Genomic DNA, 24,801 nt, shown 5'->3' with positions numbered 1-24,801 from the left:
CGCACCAATACATCACACGGTTGCTGTAAAACAGTTCCTTCAACAAATGTTCAGAGGCAAAGTTATTGGACGTAACTGGGAACATTATTGGCCACCTAGATCACCCGGCTTGACGCCTTTAGACTTTTTCTTGTGGGGTTACCTGAAACAAAAAGTGTATCGAAGTAGACCATTTACTGACATACAACATCTGGAAAATAGCATTCGCGAGTGCTGTGCAAATATAAAAACACGATTTATTAAAAATCCAGTTACAGATGTCAGTAGAAGGACCATAATTTGTATTGAACGTGGAGGACGACATACTGAAATGTAGGCTATAAGTGTTTGACAACCACATTTAGATCAATAAGTTATTTTTTGTACCCATTTGTATTTTCTATAATATTAGTGTTGTTTAAAATTTATAATAATAATAATAGTTCTATCGAAATTATTTGTATTTTTTTTTAGTTGCCTCTGCTCTTTCAAAATCAAAGGTTTGTTTGAAAAAATAGCCAAGTGATTGAAACTTTGCACCAGTCATGTCAAAATTATTCTAGCACATTTTTAATTTCTCTCTAAAAATGTTCGTATAAGTAAAATGTATCAGAAAAGTTAAACTCCGTGATGAGTTTGTTATGTATAGATGAATTGATGACAATTAACCGAACTTGTTTTTTAAAATAAAGGGGATATCTGTCAAAAATAAGCAAAGCGTTAACTTTATCCTATTTGCCGTAGACACAACTTTTTCAAGTAACTTTTTGTTAAATTCGATCTAGAAATGCACTTTTTCAATATTTTTCAAAAAAAAAATTGAATTTAACAAACACTGAACGTCAGTGGGTCGCATTTTGAGTTAAATTTAAAGCACAAACAAGTGCCGAAGTTAAACTTCATTGAAACTTTTCGAAAAAAAAGTTTACCATATGGTGCGCACTTTAATGATGACACTGTATATAGCTGTATATACACAATAAGTAATAAATAAATGATTTATAAACAGTCACACAGATTGAAAAGTTCTAGTTGAGGAATTCTTAAAAAGTGTAATATGAATTGTTTTGTCATTTTTTTAAACACATATATGTTTTTACAATTTTTCAGTCTCGGGTAAAATATAAAAAAAATGCATCCATTCACTTCATAACTTTTGAGAAAGAGGGCAGTACGATGGCGTACTGGTGGTAGCAACTGTTTTCCTCTATTGTTATAGTTATGTAAACGTTCAGCCATATTGCGAGATCTTTGTTTAAAAACGTACACACAGGCTTCTAGGATATAGCTCCCTGCCACTTTAAAAATGTTTAATTCTTTAAAAAAATGTCTGTACGAATTTCTAGAGCCTAGTTTTGCCTGTATTCGTATGGCATATTGCTGTAGAGTAAACACTCTATTTACAGAGGAGCAATTTCCCCAGTTTAAAATGCCATATTTCAGGTGGGAGTAGAAATTAGCATGATACAGGATCAGCAGCATCTCTTCACTACAATGATTTTCTCAGTTTTGTACATAGATTTTCAATATGTGGGGTCCAGATTAAGTTTGCGTCAAACCGATGTTGACATTTCTATTTCACTGGGGGTACCATCAAAAAGTCTGCAGTTTAGATTGTGCCCACGCAGAGTAATTAACATAGCATTAGTCTTTGATGGTTTTAAACCACTTTCGACCACTTCAGCACATGTGCCAGAGTATTTTCGGCTACAATTTTCAATCATTCAGATTGTTCTGGGCTACTAATTCATTAGTATCATCGGCATAACACACCATATGTATATTAAAGTTGTTAGTCATGTTGAGATATCTTATGAGGTCATTTGCATAAACTACATAGAGAAATGGTCCCAGGATCGACCCTTGCGGAACTCCTTGAGGTATGTGTAAGGTATCTGAGTAGTATCGGTTTTTAGTTTCTCGATCGTCGTAAAACGCCATTCTTCCATGGGTCTCTTCAGTCTTGGGAACAGGAAAAAGTCGCTGGGGTGCAAGTCTGGTGATTACGGTGGCTGAGTTATGAGCGATGCTTATGCGACGGTTTTTTTTGGTCAAAATTCAGCAATTTTGGAACGAAATTCACTGCCACAAAATTTTCGAAAACATTGTGTGGCATCTTACAGTCATCCAGATATTTATATGACATTTAGGAAACACCTGTATATCTACATATTTTGCACCGTGGCGTTTTAATTCACAATTATCTGGAACCCCTGGACGCACAATGTACGAAACTGAGTCAGATTATTAAACGGTGCGAATCCACAACGAACCTTTTCCGCAAATCAATATGCAGGTAACAAGCGCCCAGACAAATGTTACTCGGTTTTGTTTTATATGTCTGTAGTCGATTTACTTTCGAGACTTATGAGTAGGTAATGAGACTGTGACACACGCCGCGCGTAAAATGGAGATTTGCGATGATTGTCACAGTCTAACCGAGACTATCGACCATGGAAGGTTTTAACTTGTTTTTTAAATTGAAAGGGGTATATATTTATGCGAACATTGAATTATATAAAAAACACTTTTTCCTATTCAGTTTGTGCTTCAAAGATTTGTTATGGAATTGAATCAGATATCATTCACAGGATTTCTGCAAAATATACTATATGAAAGAAGTAAAGTTTCATTTACATGGAACACTGTCATCCTCAATGGTGGACTTGCCTTATTGCCTCTTTATTTTGTTATTGAATTTCAAGTGTTTTCTGGGTGAAAAATTTCTAATATGACTATTTGACTCCGTTTTTGTTTTAGGAGGTAAGAAATTTTAATAAAATGATATAGGTAAATGATTTACTGTGTATAAACACTTCTCGAAAAATTACCTTATTTGCAGACGACACAACCATTTTATGGCATAGTAAAACTGTTGAAGATCTGAATAATAAGATAATCAGAGACATAAATGTAATCAAGTCTTGGTGCGACTCGAATCTTCTCTATTTTAATATAAAAAAACAAATATAGTAACTTTCAAATGTACTCTAGAAGATATGCCTCTAGAAAATGCGAAGATTGAAAATGAAGATTGCACAACATTTTTGGGCCTTCATATTGATAGTAAATTGAAGTTTGAAGCACACGTCAACCAATTGAAGAATAAAATCTCCTCAGGGTGCTATGCAATGAGAATTATTTCAAGGGAACTTGGTACTGCCACGGCTATGAACGTATATTATGCATTACTTGAATCTCAACTGAGATATGCCATTCCTTTCTGGGGGGTATGTAACTCTAGTCTGTTAGATTCAGTACTTAAACTGCAAAAGTGAGCCATTAGATATGTGTTCAAACTAGGACCGAGCAATTCATATAAGCAGCTATTTGCAGAGAAAAATATAGGTATTGACAGTTGTGGCTCTCTTTGTACAAATGGTAGTTTCTACTGTATCCATTTTTCGGAAAGACTATATTGAATACAGTATTGAAATTGTAGTATTCGATATTGGAAAACATAATTTACTATCCGTCTATCACCTTCTTCCAATTTTTACTACATCATTTCCATCCAGCAAAATACAGGTAATTGAATTGTTCAATACAGTAGAGGTGATGTAGAATAAGCGAGGTACTCCTACTGAAAGCGGTTCGTCCTTCGAGTTTTCATCAAAGGATAACTGAGACGCTTGATTTCAGGTATAGATGGAGTTTGCGAAAGGAAAACGACTAATTCAATAAACGTATTCGGGCATATGAAGGAGACTGGCAAAAACTCTCCCTCAGTCAGTGTACCGGGAGAGTCAGTATGGTGCGTTTCTCTTCGGTGGTCCTTTCAAACCATCGTAAAACGAACATTTTTCAGAAGTCAAAGTTTCATGTTTTTTTTTCTGAGATCTGTGCTCATAGGTACCCTAAAATCTCCATCAAAATTATGAAATATTCTCTGAATGGGCAGTTGAAAGCCAATTTTATCGTAAATAAATAACTGGAAGAGGGACTTTTTTTCACCATTTTAAATTAGAGTTATTATAATCTATGAAAACGAAAAAAAAAGTATTATAACAAATTATTAATTAACCACATCTCTGTTGAATTTTTTAGGGAAAGTCATGTCTAAAAGATAGTATGCTAATATAACAGCTGACCTTCTGAGGAGCTGATGAAAACAGTTTATTCGGAACCTACTTGAATAATGTTTCTCACATTAAACTACTCAAAAATAATTTTTGCAGCTGATACAGAGCCGGTTAAGCATTCGATACATAAGACCACAATATTCTGTGTAGGAAAATGTCATTTCTGAATTTGGGACTGTGAAGGGACAGTGAAGGGACTGTAGATCTATTGAAAAGTTACCTTAGAAATCGGACTTAGACAGTATGTCTTTATGGAAAGTGTTCTAGTGCTTTACCTGTTGATTATGGAGTACCTCAGGGCTCTATCCTTGGCCCCATTCTGTTATCTCTATATATATATTTCTGACTTTCATAAAATAATTAATCATTGCGCAGTTCATCATTATACAGACGATACTTAGTTTTATTTATTTCATCCAAGTGACTGGCAGGTGGTAATGGAGAAAATTAACAGTGATCTACAAAAGTTACTGGATCTATCTGTAGCCCATAAACTGAAATTGAATTCTAAAAAATCTCAGCTGATACTTTTTGGCCCTAAACACAAAAGGTGGGAAATTGAAGGAAGAATTGAAATCCAACTTTGACAAGATTTACTACAAATAATTACAGAAAGCAAGAACTTGGGTTTGTGTCTAGAGCTGATCTGAGATTTCACAAACATATAAATTCACTTTGTCGTAGCTCGTACAGTATCTTACGACAACTCTATCAAAGTAGAGATATTATGACTTTCAAATTGAAGTTGAAACTTTACGAAACCCATCATATTTTGTAGATTAGCATATTTCAATATAATTTACGGGCCTGCTTTGATACAAATTAATGTAAATCGCTTACAAAAAATACAAAACAATTGAATTCGTCTTTCTTATGGTGTGAGAAAATTCGACCATATATCCCCCATGTTCGAGGAGTCAGGTTGGTTACCGATTGCTGAAACCTGGCAGTTCCACCTACTCGTCAATATACATAAATTCCTCATTTACAAAAAGCCAAATTATATATATGAAAGATACAAAACTTTCAAATCTCAGAATAATTTGAGGACACGAAACCGTCACACTTTTATTATTTCAAAACACTCGACAGTCTGCTTTTCTCGTGGTTTTATTTACAACTCTATCAAACAATATAACGCTCTGCCCAGTGAATTTAGACACTACTCCATATATAATTTCAAGAAAAAGTTGAAAACATATCTAAAGTCTTCTGGATAGTCAATAGATTCATGTAATGCCTTGCTCATATGGTTTTTTCTTTGTCTCACTTTTGTGTTACTGTATGTTGGATTGGTGTGATTCTCCATAACTTTCTGTAACCGGGCCAATCCATCATAGCATAGTCCTTTCATTAGTTCAGATTTCCATTGCCTAATATGATATAAATTAATTTGAAATACCTGAAAGAATTTGTAAAGAATTAAAAAAGAGATTAGCTGAAAAATAACAATTATATTGAGTGAAAAAACTGAAATTACAATGAAATGAAATACAAGAACAACCAAAAAATCAAAAAGATAAGGTCTCAAATTAGTTACCACCGTTGAAAGAGGTCAACTCTGATGCAGGATGCCACAGAACAATTTGAAGAAATAGGAAGACAGACCTTGAACGAGGATCATGGACCAATCTTTGCCAAGATTGAAAGCACCTCCTTGTAGATCCGGTAAGATATAGAGAATACCCACAACAGGAAATGGGGAAAGTTGGTGAGGAAACAATGCCCAAATGCAGACCGAAAACAGGACAACTTTGAAGTCGCCAACGTCATCGACATGAGTTCCTTGTTGAGGAAAGGTCTAAATTTTGCCATTGCACCAACATCTGTGCCCACTTTGGAAATAATAACTGCAGTGGAATCCTTCAGTTCCCTCATCGATCAGATCGAGGCAGTAGAATTCAGATGGAAAATCAGAGAACAGCTAGATCGAGAACCAGTTCCAACATCTAACATCAGCAATGAAGAACGGAGAGCCCTGAACGGGCTACGTAGAGCCCGTTCAGGTTGCCGTAAATTCCGTCAGCAGCAGTCGGCACTGGTCAACAGAAGAGGTCCAATTCTGCTCCACGACAACGCTCGTACCATTTGAAAATCTAGTAGAAATTGACAAGAGTTATTTTCCTAAATAATCTTTGTTTTTTCACAGAAATTCGTGTTGGAATATTTACCTCCACAACGGCAACTCCGCTCAGTGGAGAAGTGTATTCTGTTCTCCCCACATTTTAAGCCCTTCAGCGTTGTATACGGTCTGCTGAAAACCCCGGTTTTGAAATATTCCCGTAATCTTTATGGTCGGAAAATCACCTAAGGGTTTCCATAAGATTTTTGACCAGCGTTGCGGTGCTGTAAGGGTAGTATTTAGTATCCGATAACCTGAATGTTGTGATTAGAATATGCTGAAGCGGTTATCCTTCATGAATATGTAAAGTGGGTGACCTGTTTGATAGCGAATCTTTATAGGACATTGCTGATTGCTTTCGCATATCACTACACTGATTTTCTACGCTTTTATGACAGGATCGGACCGAAGACGGATCATAAAGGGAAAAGGGCAACCGTTCAAATTGAGAGGGATATCAAAAGTGAAAGCTATCGAGGAGAGATACATACGTATCAGGAAATAAATACTTCGAAATCAATTTCAAAATATTAATATCTCCCAACTACCTACATAGTAGGGTCTGGTCATTATGGTCCTGCTGCTGGATAAACGAGAAACATCTACAAGACTAGCCTCTGTGAGGAATCTTGTATAAATGTTTGTCGGATATAATTCAGTATCCAGCGTGGTTTTAGCCGGGGAAGTAGTTGTTTTCCGACAGACGTTTACCAGACCCTACTGTGTAGATAGTTGGGAGAGATTAATATTTCAAAATTGATTTCGAAATATTTGGTTGGATGCATGGTCAGAACTTGAAATTTTTGCAACACCAACTCGTTTTATAAGTAATCAATCCATCTCTTCATTATTTCTTTCTCCACAACTGATATTCCACCGATTTTCTCTTCAATACAGTTTGTCTTGTTCCCGTGATTCGTTCGTAATGACATTTTCCTTCGAAAATACGATACGTTTCAGAACTTTATAGAGTCAATATCTCTCCAGATTGAAACAATAAATCAATTAACAATTGCGAGTTCAACATTGTTTCCCTGTTTGTGCAACAGCACTCTCATAAAAACAATCTGATTAATTTCGGAGCCCGATTCAGCTAGGCCCTCGGGAAAATATCTCAATCGATTTTCCCATTATCATCCATTGTGTTCAACTGTGGCGCGTACGTTGTTTGCTGCTTCGTTTCTGAGCTCCCTGTACTACATCCCAGTATGTCAGTTTCATACGGCATACTTTGATATCTACACTCAATTGGGGAAAGAAGTTATATTGGAAAACGCCTGGAAATGTGGTGAAACAATCGTCGGGGGAAATTTCCCCAAGACGGCAACGTCGCGAGCAGACGCTACAGGTTGCTCAGGATCAGGTTTGTAGACCTTCACCGATCTGTTGCTTTGCCCTAGTTTGCTATATTTAACTCTATTCATCGTTCTGGGCATCTACCGAACCCTCCATTTGTGAGAGGCGGCAACGGGAATTCCTTCCTGCCTCACTTTCACATTTCTTATCAAATATCTTTTCTGTTGGATCCGTGTACGGAGGTTAAGCTTCAAAATTGTAATTTCGTATCGTTAATTACAACGGCTGGCAAATGAAAAATTTTGGAACGTTGTTGAGTGTTAAATATCAATAATAAGTGTTTCGAAGGTAAAAGTTCCTTGTGACACCATGGTCGAAACTAGTTCAAACCATGATACAGATTGATGAATCAAAAAAAAATGTTCTGAAGGAGCGAAAGGGTTAATTCTTTTTTGGAAGTTCCTGATAACAAACTAATAAAATGGCTAGGAAAGCATTAGAAACCTAACCTAACCTAACCTAAACTTTTTTTTTTTTGGCGGGTGGAAAATTCTTTATGAATCGCCAGGTACAGATTCCTCCCTTCCCTGGGTATGTAGGACTCCGGTCGTGACCTTTTACCCACTAAAAACCACCTCGGCGCTTCTTGCACCTGGAACTATCTTGTGGACATTTCATCAGGATGCAAGTCGCATTTCAAGCTCAATTTCTATCCAGCTGTTGGTGTTCTCTCTCTTCGTTCTCCTTTTGTTCCATAACATCATGTATGAAGGTTGCTACCCACTTCCAATTCTCTCTACTCTTCATCATGTTGTTGATTAAATTTTCGGAGGACATTTTTTCTCCTGTTGCAGCCTCATACCGGTTTCTCTCACGCTGCCATCTATTACACGAGAACAATGTGTGTTCTGGGCTATCTATTTCTTGGCAATATAGACACACCTCATCACCGGCCTTTCCAATTCTACATGTGTAGGTCTTAAAGGAGCCATGTCCGCTCAAAGCCTGGGTTATACAATAGCTGGTGTACTTAAAGTCGCACTCTAGCTACGGTCTCAGGTTTGGGATAAGCTTTTTTGTCCACTGAGCCATTCTGGTGTTATCCTCCCATGAGGTTTGCCATTCCTCAATTGTCCTACATCTCTGTAGCCGCTTGTCTGTCTCCGTTACCTGGTCAAGGGCATCCAGTCTGCCTCTCTCCCTGACTAACATCTCTATCGGCGGGACACCCGTTATGACGTTGACAGCTGCAGCGGAAATCGTCCCGTATCCCGCCGCGACTCTCAATAGCATTTTTCTTTGTGTCGCAGCCATCATGTCCACTCTCATCACGCGCTCCCATACCGGTGCCGTGTAAAGAAGGACTGACTGCACCACTCCGTACAGTATACGACGCTTGCCTGTTGTGGGTCCTCGTATGTTTGGCAGGATCTTCGTTAAGGCCGCCGTCTGCCTATCAACCCTTTGGCAAGTTCTCTTTATATGCTCGTTAAATATTATTTTGTCGTCGAGCCAGACGGCGAGGTATTTAACATATTTTTTTCGCTTGATTTGTGTTCCCGCCAGTTCGAAGGCTATGCCTTCTCTCTTCCTCGGCCCTTTGAGGATTATTGCCTCGGTCTTACTGGGTGCGATCTCTAGGCCATTTTCTGTTACCCATCTCCCAACTTGTTCGAGGGTGGCATTACATTTTTGTATCAGTTCTTCTTTTTTATTTGTCCTCACAATCAGGGCCAGATCGTCGGCATAGGCGACTGATTCGCAGCTTGGTGGTAATTTTAGTTCTTCCAGCACACCGTTATATAGGACGTTCCACAGGGTGGGCCCTAGAACAGACCCTTGTGGGAGTCCTTGCGACATTTCTTGTTTGTACTTCCCAGATATCAGGTTTCTGTTCGAGAGTTAGTCTCTTACGATTCGAACTAGATAGGCACTTATTCCAGTATTTTGTAGACGGTCGATTATAATATGCCATTTAGCTGTATTGAACGCATTTTTTATGTCGACCAATATAACGGTTCCCCAGGTTTCCCGTGTCTTGGTAGCCGTGCCTACGACATATTTGATCGCCATGACCGTGGATTTTTTGGGTCTGAAGCCGAATTGCCTAGTTGAAATCCCAGCATTTTCGCTCAGTTCCGCTTCCAGCCTGAGTTTTAGTAAATACTCGTAAAGCTTTCCTGAGTCATCTAGGAGACAGATCGGTCTTGCTTTGAGAGCTAAATCTTCTGCGGCGCCTTTTGGTATAAGTACTTCTTTGGCAGATTTCCAGGTCTCAGGAAAGGATCGTGTTATCAAATGGTCATTCATAATTCTAATCATTGTTTCTGGTATTATTTCGGCTGCCAGTTTTACAGCTTCGGGAATTATTCCATCAGGCCCTGGAGATTTTCCATTTTTTAATTTGGAGATGGTTTTACCCATCTCCTCTGTGTTGAATAGGGGCGGCGAATTCAAAGGTTCCTCTAGGTTAAGAGTTCGAATACTATTGTCATTATGAGGAGGGAAAAGTTCCTTGATGATTGTTATTTTTCTTTCCTGTCCAAGGTCGTATGAGGGTCTCATATGTTTGATTCCTTTGGTCAAAATCTTGTACTTTTGTCCCCATGGGTTTTCCTCCAGCATGTCGCACATGGTCCTCCATTCCTCCTTTTGCGATTTATCAATGTCTTTCCTCAGTTGTTTTCGGTTGTTTTTGTATTCGGCTTCGTATGCTTCAATTTCCTCCGGATTCGCCTGACAACTCCGTGCTAACTAACCTAACCTAACCTAACCTAACCTAACGTAACCTAACCTAACGTAACCTAACCTAACCTAACCTAACCACATCTAACCTTACCTAACCTAACCTTATCTAACCGTATATAACCTAACCAGTACGCGTGGAAGTTCTTTCCTCTCGTGGGCATCTAAATTGTCCACAATATTTGTTATTGATAAAAAAATTCGTGAAAACGCGATGGTTCCTGAACCATGAACCATGAAGTAGGTTTCTCTTTGCCCAAGAATGTCATTTTCTCGTGTCATGAGCAATAAGTTCAATCTTATGCCAATTTACCTGCTCACATGAACTGATTGATATACGAGAAACGTTTCTTGTCACTTCCACTGGCTTCCATTCTGGATCATTATCACTTCCAGAGGATGACATCGTAATAATTGAAGCAATTTATGTTCACAAACACTTCTTTCACGAAGAATAACAATAAATAAGCGGAAACGGAAATTGAATTAGCGTATGCGCACCGTATGATCTGTCATATGACAATAATAATAAAAATAATAATAATATTCGTTTATTTTATCAACGATTACATAAATGATTTAAAACGTCAATGGAACTCGCAGGTAGAATATCTGGTAAAAAAACTCCGATGCATTTTGTACAGATTCCAAAAACTTTCAGGAATATTCGATACAAAACAACTTGAAATTATATATGTATATGAGTTTAGTAGAATCTCATTTGAACTACGGGATTATAGGATGGGTAGGAATCTCTGAAAGTCACCTTAAACATCTTGAAATGGCACAAAAACGTTTTTTGGGAATGATTCTAGACAGAAATAATAGATATTCAAGCGACGGTCTTTATGAAGAGTCTAATATGTTTGATCTGAGACAATTAATTTTTATTAGCATAACTACAACGCAGTTCTTAAATGAAAATGAACTCCAGAAACCATCTCATGCTTATACAACGCGGCAAATTGGTAACTTCTCAATACCCTTCGCATCCAAATCAATTGGTCAAAACTGTTACAGAGTCCTAGCTCCAAAGGCATTTAATATACTTACTAAAGAATTGAAAAACGAGACTTCCAAATTCAGATTCAAGGAAGGAATAAGATTCTTCACGAAACAATCTGATCGATATGAGACTCGTGCACTAATTGAAAACTAAAAAAAAATTGAAAAACAATAATTTCATAAATTACTATATTGATTGTTCATCATAATTTCCCATGATGAAAAAATCACATTTTCAATACATACTGATACTATTCTTACACGTACACATTTATTTAAGCGTAATAATATTATAAATTCTTTTATATTCGTTCTTCATCCTTCACCAGCCATATTGTATATTGTTATTATCAACTTCAAATAGGTTTATGATACCTTCAATAATTACCAAGTTCTCTACCAGTCCTACAATTTATATATACATTTTCAGATTGGAATTTCAATGGTTATTTTTATATTGTTACTTGAACATGTATATACATTCTATACATATGATTTAATTTTAGATTTTCTGTTTTATATTTTGACCTCTAATATTACTCTGAATGTTTATATTGTTATATTACTTTAAATTAGTCTCATATATGTATGTATATCCACACACAAGCAGTACTGCTTCCGTGGTGTTACTTTATTCACAATCTGTACTCTATATTGCTGTGAATGAATTATTATTATTATTATATGTTTTGGCGCAATGTCGCTGGAATTGCAAAAGCTGCTTCTCAAAACCTTGAAACACTGTTCCGAATCAGAAAACTGGACACACATGTCCTGAAGCTGTTGGATTCCATCCAGAAAAGAGGCATCAGCCTGATTGGAGACGAGAACTTAACGTGCATCCTTGATAGCCTGAAACATCGAATACAAGTTGAAGATTTGTCTCTCTTCTATTGATACTTCCACGAGAGGTGTTCAAGTGACTTGGCACATTTGATTCCACCAAGAACGGTACCTATCAGCAATACGCGACGGACTGTGGCTGCTCATTGCATGAATTGAGCTTAGAATTGCTTCCGCAACCACCGTATTCTCCAGATCTGCCTCTCAGCGACTTTTTGCTATTCTCAGACCTCAAGAAAATGCTCACCGGTAAGAAATTTCATTCTACAAAAGTGGTATGGAAATGTTAAAGCAGCCCTGTAATGACTGTGTGGCTCTTTGTGGAGATCATGTTGGAGATTTGAGCCAATTTTGAACCACAAAAAACCGCGTTTTCTTCCTTAATCCCGGGACTTTTCAGCTCATGTGATAGTTCTGTTATTTCTGCAGCTCAGCTGCTTATTTTGAAGGAATTTTCATTTCATGAATAACATATTTCGGGGAGCCGAAACATATTCATAATTCAGCAAATGGATAAATGAACCGGGAATTAGTAGCTTAGTACAAACTTTGCTATGAAGTAATAACACGTTGGCTTCCTGAGTGGAAAATAGAAACACTCCTGCAACAGAGTGCTTCTCATGAAAAATTCATGACGGCGGCGTGGAACAGCTGCCGATGAAAAGCGCGTGAAATCATAAAGCCATTTTTCGAATTGGCAATAACTAAAAGCACCACAAGTGGTAGATTACGCAGCCAGAGCGAAACTGGTGAACATACTTCTTCAAAGCTTTCGATGAAATTAGTCATAATAATAATAATAATAATAATAATAGCATTTATTACCCAACAGTTAAAAACCATTTACAGGTTTAACTAGGTATGTTAAAAGAATTATATCGATCCTTATAATTACAAAGTTACAATTTGAGAAAATGAATGAATATTATAATATAATAAAATAAAATAGAAAAAAAAAACTACTTATACCAGAAAATTAAAAATTCTCCATGAAATACTGAGATGCAGTGTTAACAATATATTCTAAGGAATCATAATTGATATCACACACATTTGAAATTAAATTGAAATTATTGCGAATGCTAAAGATAGGTGACTTGAGATACAAATTATTTCTGGCCAGTCGACTGTAAAAAATTTTTGTACTTCAGGAAACGACGTTGAACTTTTTCAATTAATGTATTATAGCAATTGTAGAATGGAGACCATAAAACAGAGCCATATTCTAATTTTGACCTTACGTAGGCTACCTAAGGAGTCAATAGAGCAGATATGTTTGAAAAAGATCTACAATTGCGAACTATGAAGCCATCAACTCTCAAAGCTCCACTTACTTTCGATCTAATATGGTTGGAAAAAGACAAATTTTGATCAAAATATACACCAGTGACAGTGAAATGGTATCTACTCGATAAATGTACTCGATGACTGACATTTTTCTACTATAAGACACTATTTTACATTTGGAAGCATATAGTTTGTTTACTTCAACCAAGTCTGTATATTTTCTAACTGTCGTTGTAATTTATTACAGTATTCAACAGTTTCGACAGGTAAATATATTTTCAAATCATCTGCAAAAAATAACTTATTACAATGGACATAATTACTGAGGTCATTAATGAATAATAAGAACAGAAGTGGTCCGAGATTCGACCCCTGAGGTACTCCAGATGTCGGATTGTAATAGAAAGAATCATAGCCCTTATAGCTGTTCGCGTTGAAGTAAGTAGGATTTAATGAAAAGCACCGCTGAATTATAGAAACCAAAATGGTGGAGTTTTTGTAGAAGGATCATGTGATCTGTCATGCGATTCTCATTCATGAACTTTCTGGTATGCACTGAAAAAAAATTGTTTAAAATTACACAATCATTACATATTTTATAATGTTATATTCACTGATATTTCATGTACTTTTTTATTATCGAACATGAAAAATTATGTGTATATCTACGGAATTACTAGAAATTCCCGATTTTATTCTGATATTTATAGAAAAAAGGAAGAAAGAATTTCGCTCAATATTTTCATTTTACATTGTACTTATTTATGCTATCTGTATATATGATGTTTTTTTTGTGTAAATTCACACATTCTTCGTGATTTATTGAGTTTGCAAATATTTTCATGCCATAATGAAGATTTTTTGCGGCCCAATGATTTTTTTATTGAAAAGCGATAAAAATATAAAAACTTCCAAAATACATTTTGAAATGTATATTGCCTTACTGGATGTAATATACTTCATGCTGTTTTTCTAGGTTAATTCTATTAAAGGTTAGTTGAATATTTTATCATTATCGATTAAACAGTGGAATGAAGATCCTGTTGGTTTTTTAATAGCATTTCTATATTAAATCTCATTTTAGAAGTTGAGAAGTAGGAATCAGTTTCTCCAGTTGATGGACACTCAATGAAAGTTATGAAAATTTTACTCCTTTTGTGTTTAATAGAACTTCAGTAGGAGAAAGTAAAATTACATATCAAACTGAAATTTTTGAAATTCAAACATTTATAATGTACTTATACAAAATTCAACCCCTTACAATGAAATTCTATTCGTAAATTCATATTTTTTGTGTAATCCCATGAAAACTTACGTAATTTTATGATATTGCGAGTTTGATGAGTATTTTCACATAAATTATCATGTAACAAAATTCACATCAAGTTTGTATCACACATAATATAACGTACATAATATAACGTTGACAACGTTTTCAGCGTTTTTTTATGTAATTTGACACTTTTATTTTTGCAGTGTGGGTTTCAATAAAATGTATATTCATCTTTTGGAATCATATCTTGATCAAAGGAAGCATTTTGTTTACTATGATGGTTTCACTTCAAATATTCATTTTGCCAATGTTGGAGTCCCTCAAGGATCTATTCTTGGACCATTACTCTCCGTACTTTTGATAAATGATTTATGTAACACATTATATTGCATTAGATTAATGTTGCAGATGATTTGAAGTTATACCCCTCTGTTAGCGATTAAGATAACTGTACCAGAACTGAACTATTGCGAATATTTAATCTCGTGTCTCTTGAAAAAAGAAAAAATAAGCCTCTCTTTTTTTAATTTAATGGTAGAATTGATTCTCCAGAATAACTTTTTGCAATAGATTTTCTTGTACCAAGAGCAACATTAAGAAATTATACCACTTTTTTGTGCAAAAGAGCTTAAACCAATTTATTGTTGAAATCATCAGTGAATTTGAAGTGCAGTACTGCAAATCAGCTGTCTACAACATGTTATATCTTTTATTGAAGTATATGCGAGCTGAAAAATAAATATCGTGCACATTTGTGAGTTATGGAAAATTATTGATGATTTATACTTCATTTTCATTTTATTTTTTGTTTTATATGATATTCATTTTCTTTTGTATCTGACAGAAATAGTGTTCTGATATGTATAATTGAATTGCTAACATTTGCTGGGAAACTGTTGGCTTATAAACGCTATTTTTATTATTATAATCTTTTTTACCTTGAATATGTTTGAATATTAGGTTCAAAATATGTTTTTTCGTTAACCAGCTGTCGCACCCCTACGAACGATAACCCTCAGAAGTCGAAACTTGTGTGAGCTGAGGGCTAACGAGGTCTTACCTTTTGAGTGTGATTCCTAACACGGGATGAACTACAGCAAGTTAGCAGAGTTAGGATTGAATTGTTCTAAAAACACTTTTCTCTATTCCAAACATACGGTAGCAAATACGGATAACATTATAAGAAAAAACACTCAATTACGACTTTTTGTTTGCAATCCTTTAGAGAATTCCGAAATAAAAACATAACTGATTCGATTTCGTGCTGTCAGTCCGTGGTCGAATGGAATCTGAAGTAACGAACGTTTCTTCTGCTACTGCTTCAGACACCATCAGTGGTATGCGCGTTGACTGCGAGGACAAAGATTATTTATCGAAGTTTCAGCAACGACAGACTAGCGAGCTAACTTTTCACTCCTGATTGGTCCGTACCTTTGCTGGGTCATTGTGATTGGTCTGCACCGATACTAGGATATTTTTTGATTGGGAAGTTTCTTCGAATTCCACCACGTGACTAGTTTCTACAAGGAAATATTCTCCAATTAGGGTTGTGTGGAGCGGCGGTTACCCCTGTGTTCTTGTATCCTGGTGTTGATGCTGTGTTTGGTAGTTCCGATGTTAACTGAGCTACAGGAACAATGAATTCTGTAAACACTAGCGGATGCAAGATGCTCTCTTTTGTCCTTGGCGACTCTAATAGTGTTCGTAGTTCATTAGTTGGTTTGTCAATGGTCTTGAGGTTGTGGCTCTCAACCAATTTCTCGATGTAGTCCGTGGCTTTGTTTCCGTAAGGAAAAATCACTGGAGACCGTGTCGTGGTCAAAGTTGAAATATCTTTTCTTTTAAGATGTAGAGCACGTTTGATTTCTCGAAACCATATATCTGTAGAGCTTGATCTAGATGACGAAGTTCTTCTTCAACAAGAAGATGTGGCTCACAAATTTGAGCATTTGAGTTCTTACTGAGATATCGATCAGTATGAGTGGGTTTGCGATGAACTTGTGACCTAGTTTTTCGTCAGTTTTTCTGTTGATCAGTACACCCAAAAATGGTATCTTTTCTTTGTTTGCCTTTTCCATGATAAACTGGAAGCTAGGATGAACGGAGTTGATGTGTTGTAGAAACTGTTCTAATTCTTGTTCCACGTGACTCCAAATAACAAAAGTGTCATCAACATAGAGAAACCAGCGGTAAATTGGGGTAGTGCGCCCGACTCACGACCGGAAGGTCGTGAGTTCGATCCCAACCACGACCAGATATTTTTCTCGAGAGAATTTGTCTAATTGAAGCTGGGATAATTCTGCAACGTTATATGGCTGATGGACTGCTAATAGCCATGATGCTCCTTAGGTGGCTCGGGAAATTATTAATATTGCCTATTCAGGACATCGATGCTAATGAACAATGTAGTCGATGTCAATGACAGCAAAAAATAGCGAAATCAATAGGTATATTTCGATGGAGCGGTGCTTAACGCATTCTTCTCAAATGCATATTCAGATTGAGTCATATCTTCTACATTGAATGTAATAAAAATTAAATAGTCTTGAACAAACAGAGGGTTCTGTAGGAACCACTAATTTAACAATCATCGATTTAATAACCACTGACATTTCAAGATATCGAAGATCACCAGAAAGAGAGAGAGAAAGAGGTAGAGAAATAATAGTGAAGAATCCTTTTAAAGTCCTTTTATAGTCACGAATTCTTTCACCATCTACACTGGTGTTTCTGAGAGATCCATATTGTCTCCAACCCTCTTTTTATTGTATATCAACGACTTATTGGAGAAAACCATTAATACAATATATTGCTTTGCTGATTCCAGGACATTGGCCCCGGAGGCACATCTTCACCGGCAGCAGGAGGTTGCATATCTTAATGAGGATCGAATTGGGGTGAAAGTAACCAGGTTCAATTCAATGCTACAAAAACCCAGGCATCGGTTTTCCCCAAGAAGATAAATGTCTCCGAAACGGATATAATAATGTCAGGTCAGACAATCCTGCTTTCTGCTTCGATAAGTTTGTTGGGGGTTTGTTGGTTTGTTGGGGGTTGGGGGTTAGCACAATCATGTCGCTGGAATTGCAAAGACTGCTTCTCAAAAGTTTGGAATACTGTTCCGAACCAGAAATCTGTACACACCTCAGCAACTTTTGATGCTTTATAAAGCTCAGATCAGACTTTCTTTGCAGTATTGTTCTCATGTATGGAGCTCTGCCCTCAAACACACCCTGAAGTTGCTGGATCCCATCCAGAAAAGAGCCATCCGTCTGATTGGACACGCGAACATCTCGTGCAACCTTGATAGCCTGGAACATCGAAGAAAGGTTGGATAATTGCGTTTCTTTTATAAATTCTTTCACGGGAGGTGTTCAAGTGACTTGGCACATTTGATTCCACCAAGAGCGGTATATATCAGAAATACGCGACGGACTGTGGCTGCTCATCGTTTGAACTGCGTTTATGTGGAATAAACTTTCTCCAGCGATTCAAATCCAATATGAATCGTTACTTTTGCACAGGCACTGCTCTAATAGCGCCTTACAGAATAGTGCTTGTGTTTCGTCCTTAATAACAGGGGAGCCCAAGCGGGATTTCAGGATTTACTAAAGCACGGCAGATTAATATACAGGGGGATACCTTGTACCCGGTTGAGTACCTGCACCAAATATGAGGCTGCCGTCCCCACTCTGAATTCTGTTGCCATGACGCCATCACAGCTGATCACAGAGACTCGTTCGTGATGAAGATGATGATTAATTAATCAATTAATTGATGGATGTAGCCGTTACTACGTGGTAGGAAATCATAATGAAGAAAAGATAAATTATGTTTTTAACACTTTTATTTGTAACTTAAATTTCGTCCTATTTAGGACATTTTCAAACTTATACAATATATAAGTTTGAAAATGTCATAGGATGAAATTGCAGTTACGTTAGTTACAAATAAAAGTGGTTAAAAACATAAGAAGTTTCATTTCTCTTTTCTTCATTAATTAATCAATCGATTATGAATTTTTTGAGCATTTTAAAAAAAATATTTTTTCATAAATACAAGTATTCTACTTAAAAAAACATACACTTATTTATCTGCATGCTATTTCCTGAGCTTTTCAAATAATTAGGTTCAATGAATTGAAAAAAAAATCAAAAAAAAATATTGATTTTGTCAGATTAAGCGAATCCCTCTTGATAATCGTCAGGTTATGAAACAGCACGTCTAAAACACAAAGATAAACCATACATATCTTAATCTGACGCGCTTGAGTATTTCAAAATGTTGATTTTTTTTGCACATTATAATAAGGCCGCGTGTTTGCGTCAGATCGAAATCGTCAGATCATTGAATGAGACCTTTTTTTTGTTCCACTTAACACCCCCTTAGAAAATCTGACGTGCTCGATTAAATTTTTTTTCTTTTCACTTTTAACCCTTAAATTATGCAAACGATCAGATTAACATACCAACATTATTAAAAATATCTAGGACATTGATGCTATCAATATCTGACGCATATGAGTATGCCCATGCAACAGTATTATTTTACATATTTGAAAATCTATAGCTGCTTCCCCCACCGATGAAAAGGTATATATTATATTACATTTTATCCTTCTTATTATCTAAGTTTTGCAACCTAATATGTCTCAATGACGGATACTCGGATACTCTTCTTTCAACCTAAATTTTGAAAAATATTCATATGGAAAACCTTGTCAAAATTCTTTTGAAGGAGGCACATCTGTCCAGCACCTACCTATGGTCCTGCATTAGTTATGAATCATGAACTATTGGTTAACCAAGAATTGAAATATGACAATACTAAGTGTCAAGAATGAAGTGTATATTATCCAAGCACTGAAATGTCAAATTGACTCAAATAATATTTTTGGGTTACAAGCAAAATTCCAGTTAACATACCACATCTTCTATGGTGATACTCTAAGTATATATTAGAAAAACTGACGAAATGACTACCGGGGATAATCTCACCGCTGTTCTATATAAAATCAACGACATACGATTAGAGCAAAGACCCATACCCGAACCAAAGTGCAATCAAGTCCTTCTACAGATGGAAGTTGTCGGGATATGTGGCTCCGACGTGCATTACTACGAACACGGTAAAGTCGGACCCTTCGTCGTAGAGAACCCCATGGTGATCGGCCACGAAGCTTCCGGAACCGTAGTTAAATGTGGCGAGAACGTGAAGACTCTCAAACCAGGAGACAGAGTCGCTATAGAACCCGGTGTCCCCTGCCGCCAGTGTTATCTCTGCAAAATTGGAAAGTACCATCTATGCCCCGACATGAAATTCTGCGCCACTCCCCCAATTGACGGAAACCTCAGCAGGTTTTACTGCCAGGATGAAGACTTTTGTTTCAAACTCCCTTGCAATATGGATTTGGAAGAAGGCACGCTCATGGAGCCTCTAGCGGTGGGCGTACACGCTTGTAAGCAGGCTGAGGTGAAGATAGGTGATGTGTGCTTGATTTTCGGGTCGGGGCCCATTGGGCTCTCGACTCTAGTGACAGCCAAAGCTATGGGAGCCTCCAAAGTCATGATTTTAGATGTTCGCGAGGAAAGACTGCAGCTGGCCAAGCAGATGGGAGCTGACTCTACGCTCAAAGTGGACACCGGCATGTCCGAGGATTCCATCAGCGATAAAATCAAGCAATGCCTTGGTGATGAACCTCACGCTTGCTTCGACTGTACTGGCAATCAAATGTGTTGCCGCATCGCGCTGAATGTTGCTAGAGCTGGCGGTGTAGTAGTTATTGTCGGTATGGGTGAGACGGAAATGACTCTACCACTAACAGCAGCGATGTTCAAAGAGGTTAAGCTCAAGGGATCTTTCAGGTACGCGAACGACTATCAGCAAGCGATAGAGATGGTGAGAACAGGCAGGGTGAATGTGAAACCGCTTATCACACATCATTTCCGGTTGGAAGATACCGTGAAAGCGTTTGAAACTGCCAGAGATCGCATCGGAAACCCTGTTAAAATCATGATTCACGCAAATCCGAAGTGGACTCAATAGAAGAGGATATACTTTTGAGTGTATCTGTTTTTCACACAGTGGAAGAAAATTGAAATATTCTGAATGTGAATTTATTTTGAAATGTAGATTAACTTATTATATACTTTTTGGGGACTCTAGTTTTGAATTCATCCAGGACGTATGTTCCAGGAAGCTGTTGTTCTATGATTTTTACTATTATTTTAGAGTGAGCAGGAAGTATGCTGATGGCCCGCAGATCTTTCAATTCAACTGGATTATTATTTTTTGGTATTGGAGTTACCAATGCTGCTTTCCACACAGTCGGAAAAAGTCTTCACAAAACTTGATGATGCCTTTAATAAGGAAGAATGAAATTACAACACAATAAGATCATTTTTATACTGAGCCTATCACATTCGATGGTTTTTATTGATAAAAAATATTGTTCGTCATATGCAAACATCATCCACAGATGAAAGCTGGTAGTTGGAGAGATAGAGATTAACAATGTCTCACCTTCTGACGTGCGATCTCTTTTTTGCATTACCAGTTATATACAGAGAAACAATTCTGTTTGGATTCATTATTCATGATGACATTCCCATGTAACAATTGAAATGTTTCAACTTCTGTTTATATTTATTCTAATTTTGGTTCGTAATTTGGATATATAGCCAGAATTCACTTTCCTCATTGTGTTCGTGATATGAAAGTCGGTTAAATTAAAAAATAATAATGATTTGCCTTGAAAACGTCTTAGTATGTCTTGAAGTATATTTCAATCCGCCGGGAAGTAGACCATTATATCTGAGAGGGAAAATATGAAAGAGAGAAATCGTTAATTCAAGAAGGTTTTCATAACTTACGGAAGTCTTTCATCGGATGAAAGCGTAAACTTCGCAAATTCGCTGCATGAAGTTCGGTTCGCGAAAAATTCGTCTAAGTATATGATAACGAGCTGTTCATTTGGCACAGGGTTGAGAAGTATTGCAAGGTGAAAGTACTATCTTTGATTGTCTTCGAACATTAATAAATCAATCGTAATGTGTAAGATATACTTTCGGTAATGAAAATGAAATATTAATTGAAGACCCTCAACAAATATCTGGAGAATTTGAATACTTCTTTTCTTCAGTCACTCTAGATACTGATGTACACTCTAATAATGTAAGAAGTAGTCATTATTTTTTGAGAGAAATGAATCTTAACTTTGTTAACTCTCTTTACTCAGAACCGGAAACAGAAATCGATGTGAAAATTTGCTCACGAACCCAAAAAACCTAGCGGAACTGATGAAATACCAATGACACTCATAAAAATGATATGGACACTTCAACAACATTATTTAATAAATCTCTATCCACAAGAACGTTCCTGGATTTATTTAAAACTTCCATTGTATCGCCTATTCACAAAAAAAGCTCAACAATTTTATTGGAAAGCCATCTTACTACTACCCAGTTCCTCAGAACTCCTGGAATGGATCGTAAATAAACAAGTTTTGACGCGTCTCATGGAACGGAATATTCTCATAGACTCGTAGTTTGGGTTCCATCAGAATCGAAACAAAACGAATGCCACATTTGCTCTAAGTTGATAGAAACCAGTAGAAATTCCTGGCGATAGTTTGCGATCTATCTAAGGCATTTGATTGCCATTCTCTTCACCAAACTTGGCTATCATGGCATTAGGGATTCTCTCAAATTGGTAAAAACTCATTTCGACCAAAGAAGGATGCAAGTTAAATTGAAAGCTATTCAAAATAATAGTATAATGAATTATTACTCAGGCAAGGCATATGTGAAGGAAGGGGTTCCGCAGGGTTCTTTTCTTGGTCCTACGTCATTTCCCATCAACTTCAACGATATTGTGTGGAACTTTCCCAATTATCCTTTTCTCCCTTTGCCAGTTTAATTGCCCATGACTCAAACCTTCAATCACTAACTCATTTATCACAAAGAATGATGAATGGTATTATGAGCTGGTTTAGCGCAAATAAAGTTATTCTGGATAAATTCAAAACGCAGAGCATATTTATAATAATAGTGAACATGAATGAGCTTTATTCATTGACATACATTGTTTATAAAGAAGAAGTAGATACAAAATCAATGAAAGGGCGAAATTCAGCCTAATTTGTTTCACAACTTAACCTGAGATTTGAAAGTTTTATATCTTTCATAAATATAATTTGCCTTTTAGTAAATGAGGAACTTATGTGTATTGACGAGTAGGTCGAACTGCCAGGTTTTAGCAATCGGTAACCAACCTGCCTCCTCGAACTTGGGGGATATATGGTCGAATTTTCAGACATCATAAGAAAGACGAATGCAATTGTTTTGTATTTTTTGTGAGCGATTTACATCAAATTGTATCAAAGCAGGCCCGTAGATTATATCGCAATATGCTAATCTAGACAATATGAGGGTTTCACAAAGTTTCCACTTCAATTTGTAAGTCATAATATCTCTACTTTGATAGAGTTGACGTAAGATACTGTACGAGCTACGAAAAAATGAATTTATATGTTTGAGAAATCTCAGATCAGCATCTAGCCACAAACCCAAGTTCTCGCTTTCTGTAATTATTTGTAGTAAGTCTTGTCCAAATTTTTCTTTCTTCAATTTTTCACCTTTTGTATTTCGGCCCAAAAAGTATCAGCTGAAACTCTTCAGAATTTAATTTCAGGTTATGGGCTATAGATAGATCCAGTAACTTTTGTAGATCGCTGTTAATATTTTCCATTGCCACCTGCCAGTTACTTGGAGGAAATCAATAATATAACTGAGTGTCATCTGCATGATGATGAACTATGCAATGATCAATTATTTTATGGAAGTCATATATATATATATATATATATATATATATATATATATATATATATATATATATATATATACACACTTTGGAAAAGTCTAGGGATATTTTTAAAAATGGCAATAATTTTTTTTCGATCGCTTTAGGGAAAAAAAGTTGACGGGTGATTATTAAACGAATGTAACTTACAACAAAATTTATTAAATGGTCAAAAATCCTGAGTGCGCATATAAGCAAAACTAAAAAAAAAATATGGCTCTTCTTTGGCACCCCGAAAAAAAATCATATTACAAAAAAAAATGGAATCAGTACAAAGTATGGCCTCCACGCTGGTTTATTACGGCCCTACATCTATCGTGCATCGACCAAATGAGATTGTCAATGTCTTGTTGAGGTACATTTGCCCATTCAGCGATTAAAAGCTCTCTCAATTGAAACGTTGTGTGAATGTTCCCCATATGCGGAGTAATTCTTCGTTGAAGCATGTCCCATACATGCTCGATGGGATTCAGGTCCGGTGATTGTGCTGGCCATGGCAATACATCAACTCCTTCGTTGGTGAGCCAGTCAGTCACTAGACGCGCGACATGTGGACGAGCATTATCGTGCATTAGGTGGAAGTTTTCACCAACAGCACCAGCAAACGGTCGGACGATAGGTAGAAGAATGGTGTCGAGGTACTGTCGAGCTATGAGGGAGCGATTTGGAAAAACGAGATCGGTTCTGCCGCCGATCATGATTCCGCCCCATAGCATTACTGTACCACCTCTGTATATGTGGACTTCCTGGACGTGTCTCAAACGTTCATTATTTCCAGGTCATCTCCACAGTCTTACTCGACGAGAATCTGGATGAAATCCAAATCTGGATTCGTCTGTAAACAAAACTGTGGCCCAATCATTTGCATCCCAGTTTTGATGTTCTTGACACCACTCTAATCTTCTACCGCGATTGCCTCTCGACAAAGGTGGACATCTAAGTGGCCTTCTGTTGTGGAGATCTGCTTCATGCAGTCGATTTCTGACAGTATCACGACCAATGGTTACCTGGTGCGTCTGCTGCAACACGTTAACCAACTCAGGTGCTGTTATTGTCGGTTGTCTTCTTGCGGTTAAGATCAAAAATCGGTCTTGAACTGCAGTTGTAGAGCGTCCTCGCCCTGGATGTTGTTCGGCTGGACTGCCAGTTTCACGGAAACGCCGCCACAATCGACTGATAACACTTTGGGAGACCCCCAAACGAAGAGCTACATCATTTTGTCGCATGCCACCTTGAAGAAGCTCTAATCATCTCAGCCAATGGTAAGTGATGGCGTTCCATGTTAAAGCACAATATTTCCAGTT

General features: G+C 36.8%; 1 protein-coding gene across 1 annotated transcript; it reads left to right on the top strand.

Moving 5' to 3' along the window:
- Positions 1-19,458: 19,458 nt before the first annotated feature.
- On the top strand, positions 19,459-20,791 carry LOC111505809 (sorbitol dehydrogenase). Its single transcript, XM_023160682.2, has one exon. The coding sequence runs from the start codon at positions 19,607-19,609 to the stop codon at positions 20,675-20,677; it is 1,071 nt and encodes a 356-aa protein (XP_023016450.2). The 5' UTR covers positions 19,459-19,606; the 3' UTR covers positions 20,678-20,791.
- Positions 20,792-24,801: the final 4,010 nt, after the last annotated feature.

The sequence above is a fragment of the Leptinotarsa decemlineata genome, unplaced genomic scaffold, assembly GCF_025532065.1.
Source record: "Leptinotarsa decemlineata unplaced genomic scaffold, Ldec_3_MD MMD2_tig00001621_RagTag_RagTag, whole genome shotgun sequence".
Classification (NCBI taxonomy): domain Eukaryota; kingdom Metazoa; phylum Arthropoda; class Insecta; order Coleoptera; family Chrysomelidae; genus Leptinotarsa; species Leptinotarsa decemlineata.
This window is presented reverse-complemented; position numbering and strand designations above follow the sequence as displayed.

Excerpts from the sequence above, each read along its gene's own strand:
- LOC111505809 (XM_023160682.2), top strand. The coding sequence starts at position 19,607 with ATGACTACCGGGGATAATCTCACCGCTGTTCTATATAAAATCAACGAC.